Source organism: Triturus cristatus, chromosome 5_2 (assembly GCF_964204655.1).
Source record: "Triturus cristatus chromosome 5_2, aTriCri1.1, whole genome shotgun sequence".
Taxonomy (NCBI): domain Eukaryota; kingdom Metazoa; phylum Chordata; class Amphibia; order Caudata; family Salamandridae; genus Triturus; species Triturus cristatus.
The window spans coordinates 961,190,843-961,203,713 of record NC_140588.1 but is presented as its reverse complement, the minus strand read 5'-3'; the positions used below and the strand labels follow the sequence as shown (position 1 = coordinate 961,203,713).

Below are 12,871 nucleotides of genomic sequence, written 5' to 3'. Positions count from 1 at the left end.
GTGGGGTGAATTTCTCAATAGAGTGCCTTAGTCCTGTACCTTGCTCAGCATCAGTCTTTATAGTTCCTGAAACACCTTGCGGAAGTTGATTAAAGCTGAGAAGATAACTTCCACCTTGTTTTGTAAGAACTTCGCAATTTCTTCAGCCATTTCTTGGCTTGCCTAAACCCTGGGTTTGCTTGGGTTCGCCAGTCTTGCTACAGTTTTATAGAGTTCTTTAGATGAGTTTTGTGCTATATATATTTGATTTGCAAAGAAAGCCTTCTTTGCATTCAACACGGCTTGTTTTTAAACAGTAAGGCTTTGTTTGTAGCTTTCTTTATCTATTGTGTAGTAATTTTTCCGCCACTTGCGTTCCAGCTGTTTGCAGGTTATCTTTTGCCTTCTAAGCTCCTCTGAAACCTAAGGTGACGTTGGCAATGCTCGTTTGGGATATACCAGCTTGTCCTGGGCTAGCTTTTTGCAGGCTATGTCCACTCATTGTGTATATGATATGGCCGCGTCATCCACATCTGTTTGCTGGGACTGCTCGGTGGTATTAAGCAGTTCTTGTAATTCGGCACCCACCATTTTATCCCAGTCCCTTATTTTTATCTGCTTTGGCCTTTCCCTGATTTTGTGGCGGTCAACTGGGATGGTTATTTCAAATAGGATTCCTACATGGTCAGTCCAGACCAGTGGGAGCAATCCTGTATACTTAAGATGTGGATTATTAGAAAAGATCCCATCTAGTGTATGTCCTGCCATATGAGTAGGTCCATTTACTAATTTGATCAAGTCAGCACTGCTCATCAAATCTAGCAGCGCTTTAGTGTCCGGATCCTCTGGCTTTTCCAGATAAAAATTAAAATCTCCCAAAATGGTGAGAGAATTGGAACAGAGCCCTTCAGGCCCGAACGTGGTTAAAAATGATCTCCTTGATCCTGGTATTGTGCTTTTTTGGGAGCTTTTGTACCAAGGGGTCCAGAAACCTGTCTGGTGGTGGCAGATGGATGGGAGTAAGTCAGTAACCACACCTCTAAGATGCCCTCTGGGTGCATTTTCCATTAAATCCCACACTGGCATCAGTGAGGGTTTAATGTGCTGACTTCCCAGACTTCAGTAAAGCCATCATGGAGCTATGAAGCTCGTGTTGACAAACTCCCAGCCCATGTATTCAAAGTGGCTTCACTGCACTTACACTGTCTGTGAAGACCCTATAGGGTCATATTGCTCTTGCAGCAATGCCCTCACCTGGGTACGGTGCACCCTGCCTTTAGTGCTGCAAGGCCTGCTAGAGGGGTGACTTACCCATGCCACAGGCAGTGTTGGTGGGCATGGCACTCAGCGATGTGTGCATGTCGACCCCTTAGATTGGTCCGCAACAAAACACCCAGCCAGCATTGGCAGGATGGGAGTGTTAGGGTGAGGGGTCTCTGAGGGTGGATAATACATGCAGCAGCCCTCAGAGGCCCTCTCTGGTCACAAGGCCCTTGGTACCAGTGTACCTTTTACAAGGGACTTGCATGTGGCCTAGAGGTGTGCCAATTGTGGGTACAGAGGTACAGTTTTAGGAAAGAACACAGGTGCTGGGTTCCGGTTAGCAGGGTCCCAGCACACACTCAATCAAGTTGGCATCCGGCATCTGGCAAAAGGTTAGGGGGTAACCATGCAAAAAAGGGACACTTTCCTACAATGACTAATTGATGAATTGTATAATCACACACTTCTAATTATTGTTGTGTATTTATCACAGTTATCTATTCTCAATGTATGTTCTATTTTAATTCAGTCCCCACTCACAATGATTCCTAACCTTGTTGATAAGGAACTATATATTTTGATATCATGTGTGGTTATTTTTACCACACATGATGGTTGATACATTAACTCTTAGATGTATATTATGTAAGTTATTTGAATATCATTTTATGCCATCTTTAGGTCAGATTAAAGAACTAATGGTTTTAACTGAATTACAATGCTTATGCTTATGATTTGCCACGCTTTCGAGGAGGGTTTAATTTGTTTTAACATTACATGGAGTGTTTGTCTCTTTTCTGTACTTGACAAAACAAACCAAACTGATCCCCCAGACACCTCCATGTTCCAATTCTGTCTGTGCTACAAGGTGAAGAGTTCTTGTCCTTCCTGAATTCCTAAAAGATTTCAGGGGAACTTGATGCCTTCTTTGAATCCGTGCCCTTCAATTGGAGAACTCCAGGGATCCTCCCTCTCCACTTCTCTTTAACATGTACTCACTCGCCTTACTTCAGTTAACATATCGAGGAACTGTACTCCTTGCCTACATCAGTGACACCTAAATAGACCTAACGATTTCTAGAACCTTTTGTCTGATCGCAAGCATAACTGTATACTCAAACACGCTGACAGTGGATGGAGAGAAGCGGTTTTAAGTGAGCCACTCCAAGACCGATGTTCTTCAGCTGGGTTCCCAACCCATGCCTCACCTTGTTTCTTGAGTGGTTCTCCAACTTCAACCACAGAGAGCAGTTCTTTGGAGTTCTGCTGTGCCTAGATAGTGGCCTGGATAGTGATTGAAGGTTGTCCATCAAAATAAACACTAAAACCAAAGAAGTGTTCTCCTAATTGTCACATGTCAGAAGGTTTTTCTGCTGTGAGAGCTTTTTTGAGGTCTGTGTGGGTTAGATCTTTTACCACAGGTTTATCAGTGCCACAATTCTGTTGTACTTCAATTCTATTGCAATTGCAGAATATTTTACCACTTGACCTTCTGTGTAGTCGAGACCAGTAATCAACGTTTACCACAGGAGGTAGAGGAGCTTAGAAATGCAGTGTTTCAGAATGCGGTGACATTCAATTGATGCCACTTAATAATTTGAATATCCATTCAGTACTTTAAGAAAAGAAAATTACTTTATGAATAAGTAAAATAGTCCACTTAAATATGACCTGTAAAGAAAACCTGAACCTGCTGTGTCAGAGAATCACCCCTAATGTTAATATGACTTCCTTTCATTTGTATGGTAGAAACAAAATCTCATTGAGCCCCAAGGCCTGTGTTGTATTATGGGGAATGCTTTTGGATGAAACGGTAAAATATTGATGCTGGCAGTGATTCAAGTATCCAGGGTCTACTTTGATGTAGCTGTTTCTGGTACCAGAGGATGCACGTGAATACAAGAGGACACTCCAAAAAATGAGTCAAGCTATACTTCTTAATAATGGATATTCCAAAAACCAAACAGCAAGGTTCCCACCCTCAGAAATCCTTGGTTTTTTCCTTTTAAGTCCAGGTGGCTGGCTACTCGTGGCCACAAGGGTTTACAGTTCAAGTCGTTGGAGAGCTGTAACTAGTTAAGAGTCCACTCCTAGAAAAGCGAGCCCCCTCTACAGTCAATAGGTCTGGGAGAAAAGGGGGACGAGCACACCAATATACAAACCTGGCGTTCGCAAAGGGTTTTTAAGGACTCAATTTTCCTTAATTTATTTTATTTTATTTGAGGAAATAAAACGCACAAATATCGTAGCAGCTGATGCTGCACGGAGTTCTGGTCTTCTTAAACCTGGTGGGTCGTATTGAGGAGAATTATCGCCATGATATAAATTAAGAAAACTGGAATCCTTAAAAACCCTTTGCGAATACCACGGATTGAATAATGAAATGATAGATTTTGCCAGTATAAACACCTAGTGCGCATTGGACAAAGACATAAAAGGTATTGACGTCAGCCTATGAGTGGTGCTACAAGTTTTTCATAAAAACTGAATGAATATTCACTTCATAGTGAGAAGGATCAGTGGTGTTTTTTCACCAACGTAAGCGCTATATAGGTGCAATTGAACCTGTTGATAAACGAGGTCTTTATCTGTTACGGAAGATATACCAGAATTTGGGCAACAGCTAGGAACAGAATTGTAAGAAATTCTTTCATGCTGTATAATATTGTACCCCTACCACTAGTTGAAAAGTCACTATTTTGAAATGTCCCGAGGAAGGTGGTCATCATAAGGCTTATTCCACCGAAATGCGCATCGACCCAGTTGTATGCGTCCAGCCCACAACACGGTCATGGAGACCCAGAACTTCTTTGTCCCCTTTTGACCAGGATGTTTGTGTTTAAGGGTTGGTTGCTAGTGTGAATGGTTCTGAGTGCATCTGAATGAGGAGCGGATAGAATGGACTGAAAATGTGGTACATATGAAGGGGTTCAGTAAAGACAATCACATTTCTTGTGCAAAGAAATGTAGAAATGTTGGTCTATCAATGAAATGTACAAAAGGGAAAAATATGGATTTTTGTTTTTCAATGATATGTATGGTTTTTAAAATTATCTTTGATAATACAAATGAAAAAAGTATAAATCTTTAAAACAAAATAATAAAAATGTTGAATAAACAGATGGTGTTGTGTATATATAATGTCTCAAAATATACCATAGCCCAGTGGAGCATATTTAGCCCATGTGTTAAATAAATAGAGGTCAAGTGGGAGGTTTGTATAATATACTAGTTAAGAGTCCATCCAGGTTCTAACAGGTAAAATTGTGGGCTGTTTAAAGAAATCTTCTGATCGCGGAAGAGGTTTTATTACAGTGGTGGAGCATCCACCGATAACTGGGACTTTTCCTGATGGTCAGTCAAAGTGGCCTTTAGCCACTAGCCCTGTTGAAAAGAAGTGTGACCAATAATTCAACTGGTGATATATCCATAACCGTAAGGGCTCGTGCAGTGCATCTGTTAATACTGGATCCAGCAAGACCTCTTGCAGTGGGCTGGATGTGTCCCTTTGCTTGGGGATCAAGATCAGTCATCTCGGTGTACTTCTTGAGTGGCAAATTAGGCACCCCACAGACATGGTCAGAGTCACAGATAGCCCTTGTCAGCTTGTAAATGTGATGGAGCAGCTTCTTCTACCTGGATGTGTCTCATGCTTCTTCCTAACAGCAAGGCTGTGGTGCCCTCATGACTCCTGGGTTTTCTTGGTGTGTTGAGCTCTCTCGGTGCTGTTCCTTGTTTCTCGCCCTTGGGATTGTGTTACTCATTTTGGCAGGTGCAGTCTAGCTCCTTGTGCAGGCTGGTAGGTCTTTTTGTCTCAGCTTGTCAAGCAGGACCACACTAGCCCTGTACAGTGGAGACCACCATCTTGTGCATCTCTCTCACTCACTCTTTTAAAAAATATATATACAGGCATCCTTCTTTCATGCCCTAGAGTTGTTGGAGACTGAAAACGTTTTACAGGGGCTCGAGGTGTTGGAGAGAGTGGTTAGGCAGCACCCCCTCCTCGGGGATATGTAAAAAGGCTTGCACTCGCAACTATAAACCTACTCTACTACAGTCAATATCGCAAAACCTGGGTAGCGAATGCAGTAGCTACTCTCATAAAAAGGTGTATACGTTAGATTACACGAGACATCTGAGCCAACAGGGGTGTCCATAAAATGTGTGATGGCAGGGTAGCTATTCAAAGGAATTTCACTCCCAGAATCGGCCCTACATTAATGTGCATATAGTGGGTTGTGTGGTCAATCCTCATCTTGATTGCATGAATGCTTTCCAGTATGCACTTCCATTATTTTAGCACGGCTGCCTGCAGAATTTACAAAATGCTACTGCGAGCCTTATGCACAGCCAAAAAAACTCCTTCCTCCTAGGGCAACCTCAGTGTGTCCCATTTGAAATTTAGAAATCAGTATTAATGTCTCCCAGTGAAGATGGACTGGTACAGGAATCGCAGGTGGCACAAATAATGAACAGATGCCCAGTCACGCCTCAATAAAACTATGTGACTAGTCTGAGTTATGAAATTGACATAAGTAAATAATACAAATGTTAATATGGCAATACTGGTTCGTCAGTACTTACTATAACATCATGTGAAATAGACCTGAAACAATTGGTTAAAGATCACCCCCAATTTATTTTACTTGTAATCTCTCTGCCTTTCTGGAAATGGTTTGAGAACGAGAACCTGGTCTCATTACAATTAATTTGATTTATCATTTGTTCACATAAAAGTATCTTTTGATCCCTGATAACCAAGAGTGGCATGTGTAATTCAGAAAGTAGCACTCTAGCACCCCACCCCCCATTTAAAACTTATAGTAGTAAGTAAGCTCTATTGTTTGATTAATTAAAATCCTTACAATATGTTTTGAAGGCAGTAAATGAATACATTAAAATAATAAAAACCTCCTTGTCGGATAAGGGAAGGAGGATATTCAGTGTTCCCTGTCCGTGTCTGTGGCTAAAAGGTTAAATGTCCCTCTTTGTGCAAGTGTGCAAGGAGCAGCGTAAGAAACCTATAAAATGAATTGATGATGTTCCACCCGCGGCCAAATGGTTCATGTGACCCGAGTGGGGAAAGTGCTTTGTGCAACAAGAAGGTCCTCTCCAGATGGTTATTTAAGCACGGCAAGTAAACCGAGGTATGTTTAGTCCGGTACTATGGTTGGTATTGCAGGGAAGGTACATCGCCCTAATCCCCCAGGGAGGCAAGAGTTGAGGGCTGAATGGACAGTTCAGGCTAGTAGGGTGCTATCCTTAGGGCCCGGTCAACTCCCTGAAGATATGTTACTGTTTGGGAGATTACCCAAGGGTCTCCAGAGTTTTGGCATGCTATTATATCTTGTCTACAGGAATGTACCCTGCCTGGTTCCAGAAGGGCCCAAGACAGTGTCGGCACAGATTTAATGTAAACTTCCAGCATTGGCCGTTAAGGCATGCCTTGCTGTTTCAAATTCTCAAAAAACAGGAACAGTGTTGAAACAGGCGTTCTGCTCTGAGTCTCAAGTTGTGTTGCCTACCTGGGTGAGTGTTCCAACAAATTGTGATGACATCTCCATTCAGACTGTTAACACTGAAAACCCTGGGTTTACTTTTCAGTCTTCCTTTTCACTGGGCCCTCAAATACAAACCTGTGAAGGACAAATTTACTATTTAAAACCACGCCTACTGAAAAAAGTCCTATTGGCAAATAAGTGTTTACATTTGACATGTTATCCTTGTTCTAGATTGCTGTCATGCTTCTATCCAATGGAGCCAACCCAGATGCTACTGATTCTTTACATTCAACTCCCCTGCATCGAGCAGCTGCGAAGGGCAACCTTAGGATGATTCAAATCCTTCTCAAGCACCGCGCTTCGACGAATATACAGGACATTGAAGGAAATACGCCTCTGTAAGTACCCAGCACAGTAAATATCTCTCTTACAGTGATCTCATTGCAAGAATTGCCAGTAAGAGGTAATCTGGGGGCTATAGTGCCCAAGGAGAAAGGTATAAGTGGCCAAAAAAGGTTTGTGTAAGCCTTTGCTGTGAGTGCGCGTGCAAACGAATAACAATAGGTTAGGGACAGCGTGCTACAAAGATGGCGTGTGGTCTGCATGAGAAACCATGTGAAATATAATAAAGCGCAAGGGCTAAAATATGTTTAATTTGCAATAATGAAGGGGAAGGGCAGGAGTTATGGGAACAGTTGGGTACCTTCGAGGGATACACAGAGTGAAGAATGTAGGTATATTCTAGAGGTTTTGTGATTTTAGTGCAAGGAGCCGGCAAAAGGCTTATTCGTAATGAAAGAAGGTGCCGTAAAAATCAATTATTGAATTTAAAATTGTATTGTAAAAATCAAAGTAACCTCAGTAAACACTACAACCTTGTTGGTCTTCATCTGTAGGCATTATTTACATATATATTTTGTTGGGTATCAAAAGCCGCTTGTAAGTTGCTTCTGGGTGCCTCAAGAATAAAAGGAGGTATAAAGGCTTCGAGAAGTATTAAAGTGGAAGAATGTTAGCAAGATAAACAGAGAAAAGATTCACAGTGCACGCAAGGTTGCATTTCAGTTCTTCTTGTAAGCAGAAGAGCGGTATCCTCTGGGTAGTGTATGTTGAGACCATCTTAGTTGCCCAAGTGATATCATCAGCAGCTCCTTCAGGTCGGCTTCAAACAGAGAGTTCTCTTGACCGGAGCAGCAAATCACAGTTAAGTCATCTGGTGAGACTATTCCTAAGTGATCTCAGAGAGAGCATAATATACTAGGAAAATCGTGAGTTTCCCCTCTGAACTTGACACTCCTGCTGTTTTCAAACACCTGGGTTCAGGCTGTTCCAAGCTTATGGACCTCATTTACACGTTTGGGAGTGAGGGACGTTTATCAGTGAAAAGGCATTGCAGGTCCTGGAGGGTTATTTTCCTAGGACGTTTGTTGCATAGCTTTTTTTCTGTAATTGTAATTTGTTCAAATTTCAACAGATTAAGATGCTACTTCCTAATACTCCCCTTAAGGAGGTGATTGACGCACGAGGCTGCGTATGATAGCCTCCCTAAAACCAGGAATAATTAAAATCTCTCACAATAACGTGCACACCTCTCCCCCACTCTATTCCACGCCTATTCAGCAAAGCTACGTGCTGGCAGCAACACCTTTAGAGCAGCCACTGTTAAAATTGCACTACACCAAAGCACACCATAGGCCACATTTCCATTCTTACACCCTTCTAGACAAATGCAATGCCTCGTAAGTCCAAGCTTTCCATCACTAACTTCTTTTTGCTCCACTACACGCCCATATGAAGCGACATACAGCGCATTAAGAGGGCAACTCTGCCCATCATGCACAAAACCAAAATACGGTTGTACAAATGCAACTACAACCCAACTGAGGGTCACTATTGTGAACATAAGCCTCATTCAGTGTAGTGCTACATTAAGCGCTAGGGTTCTACAGTGGGCATTGGTCAAACGAATTCAAAGCTCTGTTCCTATATTAAACCAATATCATTAAATTAGCTTTTTGACAGATAGAATTCGGTGATGGATGTCATTTATGCATAACATCTTGGACAATTTCAGGATCACTATATTGCATACATCCTTTACAAAGGGATTTTTAGAGACATTAGTACCCAACATTAGTTTGCCAAACTGGAATTATTTGGTTTCCAGTTTATTTTTCCTCTCAGTTCCGGCAATCGCTAACCTTCAATTTTCAATTTTTTACCTTTTATATGTCATGAAAGGACCCTAAAATTTAGCAACTATTACCTTGCTCTGTAATAGGCACAAGTGGCCCTGAAGTTGCAAAGGTGTTTTACAGAACGTTTTCTCTCATTCCTACAGAATTGTCCTATACTTTTTTTAATTTTATTAACTTTTTTATTACAAAGCAAACAGTAAACATGCAGTTGACAGAGCCCAACATTTCAAAATTATTGTAAGTCGCTACGTTTAACCAAACAGTAGGTAATATTTTATATTTGTGGGCCTCATATTATACCATGCAGTCCGCAGCTGGGTTGTAAGCTGTTGTATGTGGAGCAACGTGCAATACTGAAAAAGAAAGATGAACAAGAAATGCATAATAATCACATGAGGGTATGGGGAGGGAAGGCGGGAGAAGGGAAGAGGGCAGTTTCGAGAGGGCACAGAGTTCGTAGAAATGGTGAATGGCACTATTATCTAAAGTAGCAATGAAGTGTCCATGGGTACCTGCGACAGAGAGAGGGCCGTCGGCGGAGTAGTTTAACTTTCAGAAGCTGAGGACGGTGCTGGGATCATTGGCTCTACTTCGGTGGCTGTGCGGGGTGGTGAGGGGGAGGTGTCTGGGGGAACGGAGGGGTTGCCAGATATCTTTTGGCCGGGAGAGGGGTGGTTGAAGTGTGGAGTATATCTCGCTCTGCATGTTGTAGTATGTCATGCTTCAAAGCCATGCCTCCTGAGTGGGGCGTACCCGACTGCCCCAGTGTAGTGCAATTTCTCATATAGCCAACAATAGGGCGATGGCTGTGAATCTGTGGTAGCTGGTCGGTACGTCGGTGACATTGCCCAGCAGGGCAGGCATGGGGCATGGCTCTGTGGTTGTGGATACCATGAGGGTTAGTGCTTGGAGCACTGCGGTCCAGTATGTACTGATCCAGGGACAGACCCAGGTCATGTGTGCGAAGTCAGCATCTGGCGTGTAGCACTTAGGGCACTCAATGATCTGAAGGTGTCATACTTGGCCATCTCATGGGGAGTAATGTATGACCTGTGGATGAATCGGAGGTGGAGGAGCTTGTGGTAGTGGTTAGGGGATACTCGTTTAATTTGCGTGCAGCTGTGTTCCCAATCCTTGTCCGATAGGGGGTGTCCTAGATCTTCCTCCCATCGACGGTGAGCCCCCCGTTGTATGTACGTTTTAAGGCCATGCATGATCGATATAGTTTTCCAGTCAGGTGGGAGCCATCTGGGTCAGCTATAAGGAATGTAAGGGGGGATTATTCCGTGGGTGCTATGGGGTAAGACTTCCATACTGTACGTAGAGTGCCGTGTAATCTAGCAAGGATAAATTAGTCCATGTATGATAGCTCAGTGTCGTGTGTAGTATCAAATTGCGTCTTAACTTGTCCCTCGCGGAATAAGTCTCCAATGGTGTGAAGGCTAAGTTTTTGCAATGTGCGTTGTACCAACTTTTCGGATGTTAGGGTAAGCCAGTGGTTTTGTGACAGGGGAAACCTAGGGGACTAAAGATGCTCAAATCCTAGCTTTCTGCTGAGTTTATGCCAGGCCCAGCATGTCGTGGATAGCGGTTGGATGTCTGTTGTGTCCAAGCGGATGTCTCGTGGCAATAATATGTTGAGGGGTCCAGAGTCTGCCAAGTCTTGCTCTGCTTTATTATACGGGAGGCGGGCATCTGGATGGAACCAGTGGTAGGCACATTGGGCCTGTGCCACCAAGTAGTAAAGGTGGAGATCTGGAACTGCAAATCCACCCCGATCATAAGGGATCCGTAGTCTGCAATCCGCTTATACCAGTCGTAGAAGCAGAGCTGCAGAAAGAATGCGTTCGTTAGAGGGATGGGGATGTTTACAAATTGATAAAGAAAATGAGGGAGGATATTCATTTTGATAAAGGCAATGCGCCTGGCCATGGAATGGGGAGAAGGATCCAACGGTCTATTTGGGTGGCGAGCTTGTCCATGGCGGGCCGTAGTTTAGGCAAGTGACCTGATCTTTGTCTCTATGGAGTGAAATCCCTAAGTATTTAGTGGTGTCAGCAGTCCAGCGAAGGGAATGCGCGCCTGTGGAGGGGTCGTAAAGTCCGTCAAAGGGAAGAGTTCAGATTTTTCCCAATTAATCCATTGGCTGGATACATTCCCAAATCTGGAAATTTCTTTTATTATAGGAGCTAAATTCTCAGAGGGGTGTATGATAAACAATGCAATGTCATCAGCGTACATGGACATCAGGAGAGGGCCATGTCGAAACCGCAGGCCACAGTGTAGATGTTTTTCTTGGAGATGCCAGATCAGGGGGTCCATCGCTATGATGAACGGTAATGGCGAGAGCGGGCATCCCTGCCGGGTGCATCGGGATATGGGGAAAGGGTCCAAAATGGAACAGTTCACCCGAAGACGGACTGTAGGCGAGGAATATAGAAGTGCGATTAGCGCGTTAAAGTCGTTGGTTATGCAGAGCTTCTGGAGAAAATGCGGCTCAAGCGAGTCGAATGCCTTTGCGGCATCCAGGAGAGCAACCGCAGCAGGCGTAGTTGGAGACACCCTGTTGAGAATTGAGAATACTGCTCTGAGGTTAAGCGCGGTTGATCTGTCGGGGATAAACCTTGTCTGGATGGGAGGGCATCTGTTCTAGTAGGAGTGATAGCCTTTTCTCCAGTGCCTTAGCCAGAATCTTATTGTTGTAGTAAAAGAGTGATCGGGCCTATAGGAAGCGCATCTGGTGGTCCTTACCAGGTTTCAAGAGTACCGTAACTGCTGCTTCGCGCATTGTGTAAGGGAGTACCCCCTTATCTAATGATTCTGATTATACAGCCAGCAAGTGGGGGATAAGAGTTTGTTTAAATGTTTTGTAGAAAGTGCTGAATAGACCGTCCAGCCTAGGAGCCTTCCCTCCATCTAGTGAGTCTATTGCCTCACTAAGGAATTGAGCATGCCCGGTGGTGAGCCATACCATCGCCACCTCCTCCAGGTTGGCCATATGTGATGTAGAGTCGGGGAGGGGGGGGGGGGAGGGGGCTTGGAGGTGTAAATGGATTTGTAGTAAGAGACTAGTTCGCGCATTATGTCAGTGTTATATGATACGTTGGTGCTGTCGTCTAGGCAGAGGAACGTGATATATCCCGGTCCCCTGGGGGACTATAGGAGGTGAGCTAGTGTTCTACCTGGGCGTTCCCCCTCCCTGTATCGACATGCTGCGTTGTATTTACCTAGAAATAGGGTTTCTCTGTCAGCTTGCTCATTGAACTCCGTTAAAAGGGACGCTCGCTTATGCCGTGTTGTGAGGGTTGGGTCACCAGTTGAGTCGATAGTTGTCAATTCCCTCTCCAATCTGGCTAGGTCGCCGCGCAGGGTATTCAGCACGACAAATTTTTGTGCTATGCAAATGCCGTGGATGTACGCCTTAAATGCGTCTCATAGGACAGCGTGTTGCGTGATGGATCCAGAGTTAAGTTCGAAATATTCGAAAATAGCAGTTTGGAGTTCGGATCGGAATACTTCGTCTAGCAGTGCTGAGACGGAGAGTGACCATCTGCGTTCCCACCCAGTGGCATGAGGGATCGAGACATGCAGTAGCAGGGGGGGCGGGATCAGAGAGGGTGTGTTGGAGTATCTTGACGTCCCGTAGCCACTGGCAGTAGATTGCATAGAGAAACCAGTGGTCAGTGTGCGTCCAGATTGAGTGTGGAGCCGAGTTGAAGGTGTAGTCTTGTGTTTTGAGAGATTTTGTGCGCCAGGCATCCCGAAGAGCTAGGGAGGATAGTAAGTCATGGACAGCCTGAAGTGATTGGGGCTTACTGCCTAGACAAACTGTGAGGATGCTGACAAACCAGAGGAAAGAGCATGGTGGGACAATCAGAACTCCAAATGCATGTAAGCTGTACAGTCTTCTCATGTTCTGATGCTGGCTGG

At 44.0% G+C, this 12,871-nt stretch overlaps 1 protein-coding gene across 2 annotated transcripts in view; it reads left to right on the top strand.

The window, feature by feature from the left end:
• LOC146829476 (uncharacterized) overlaps positions 1-12,871 on the top strand; it is a 151,830-nt gene that overhangs the window by 134,140 nt on the left and 4,819 nt on the right. For both annotated transcript variants that reach the window (XM_085608157.1, XM_085608158.1), the window contains exon 4: positions 6,975-7,141. In XM_085608157.1, the coding sequence (XP_085464283.1) occupies positions 6,975-7,141 (167 nt within the window). The remainder of the gene's footprint in view (positions 1-6,974; positions 7,142-12,871) is intronic.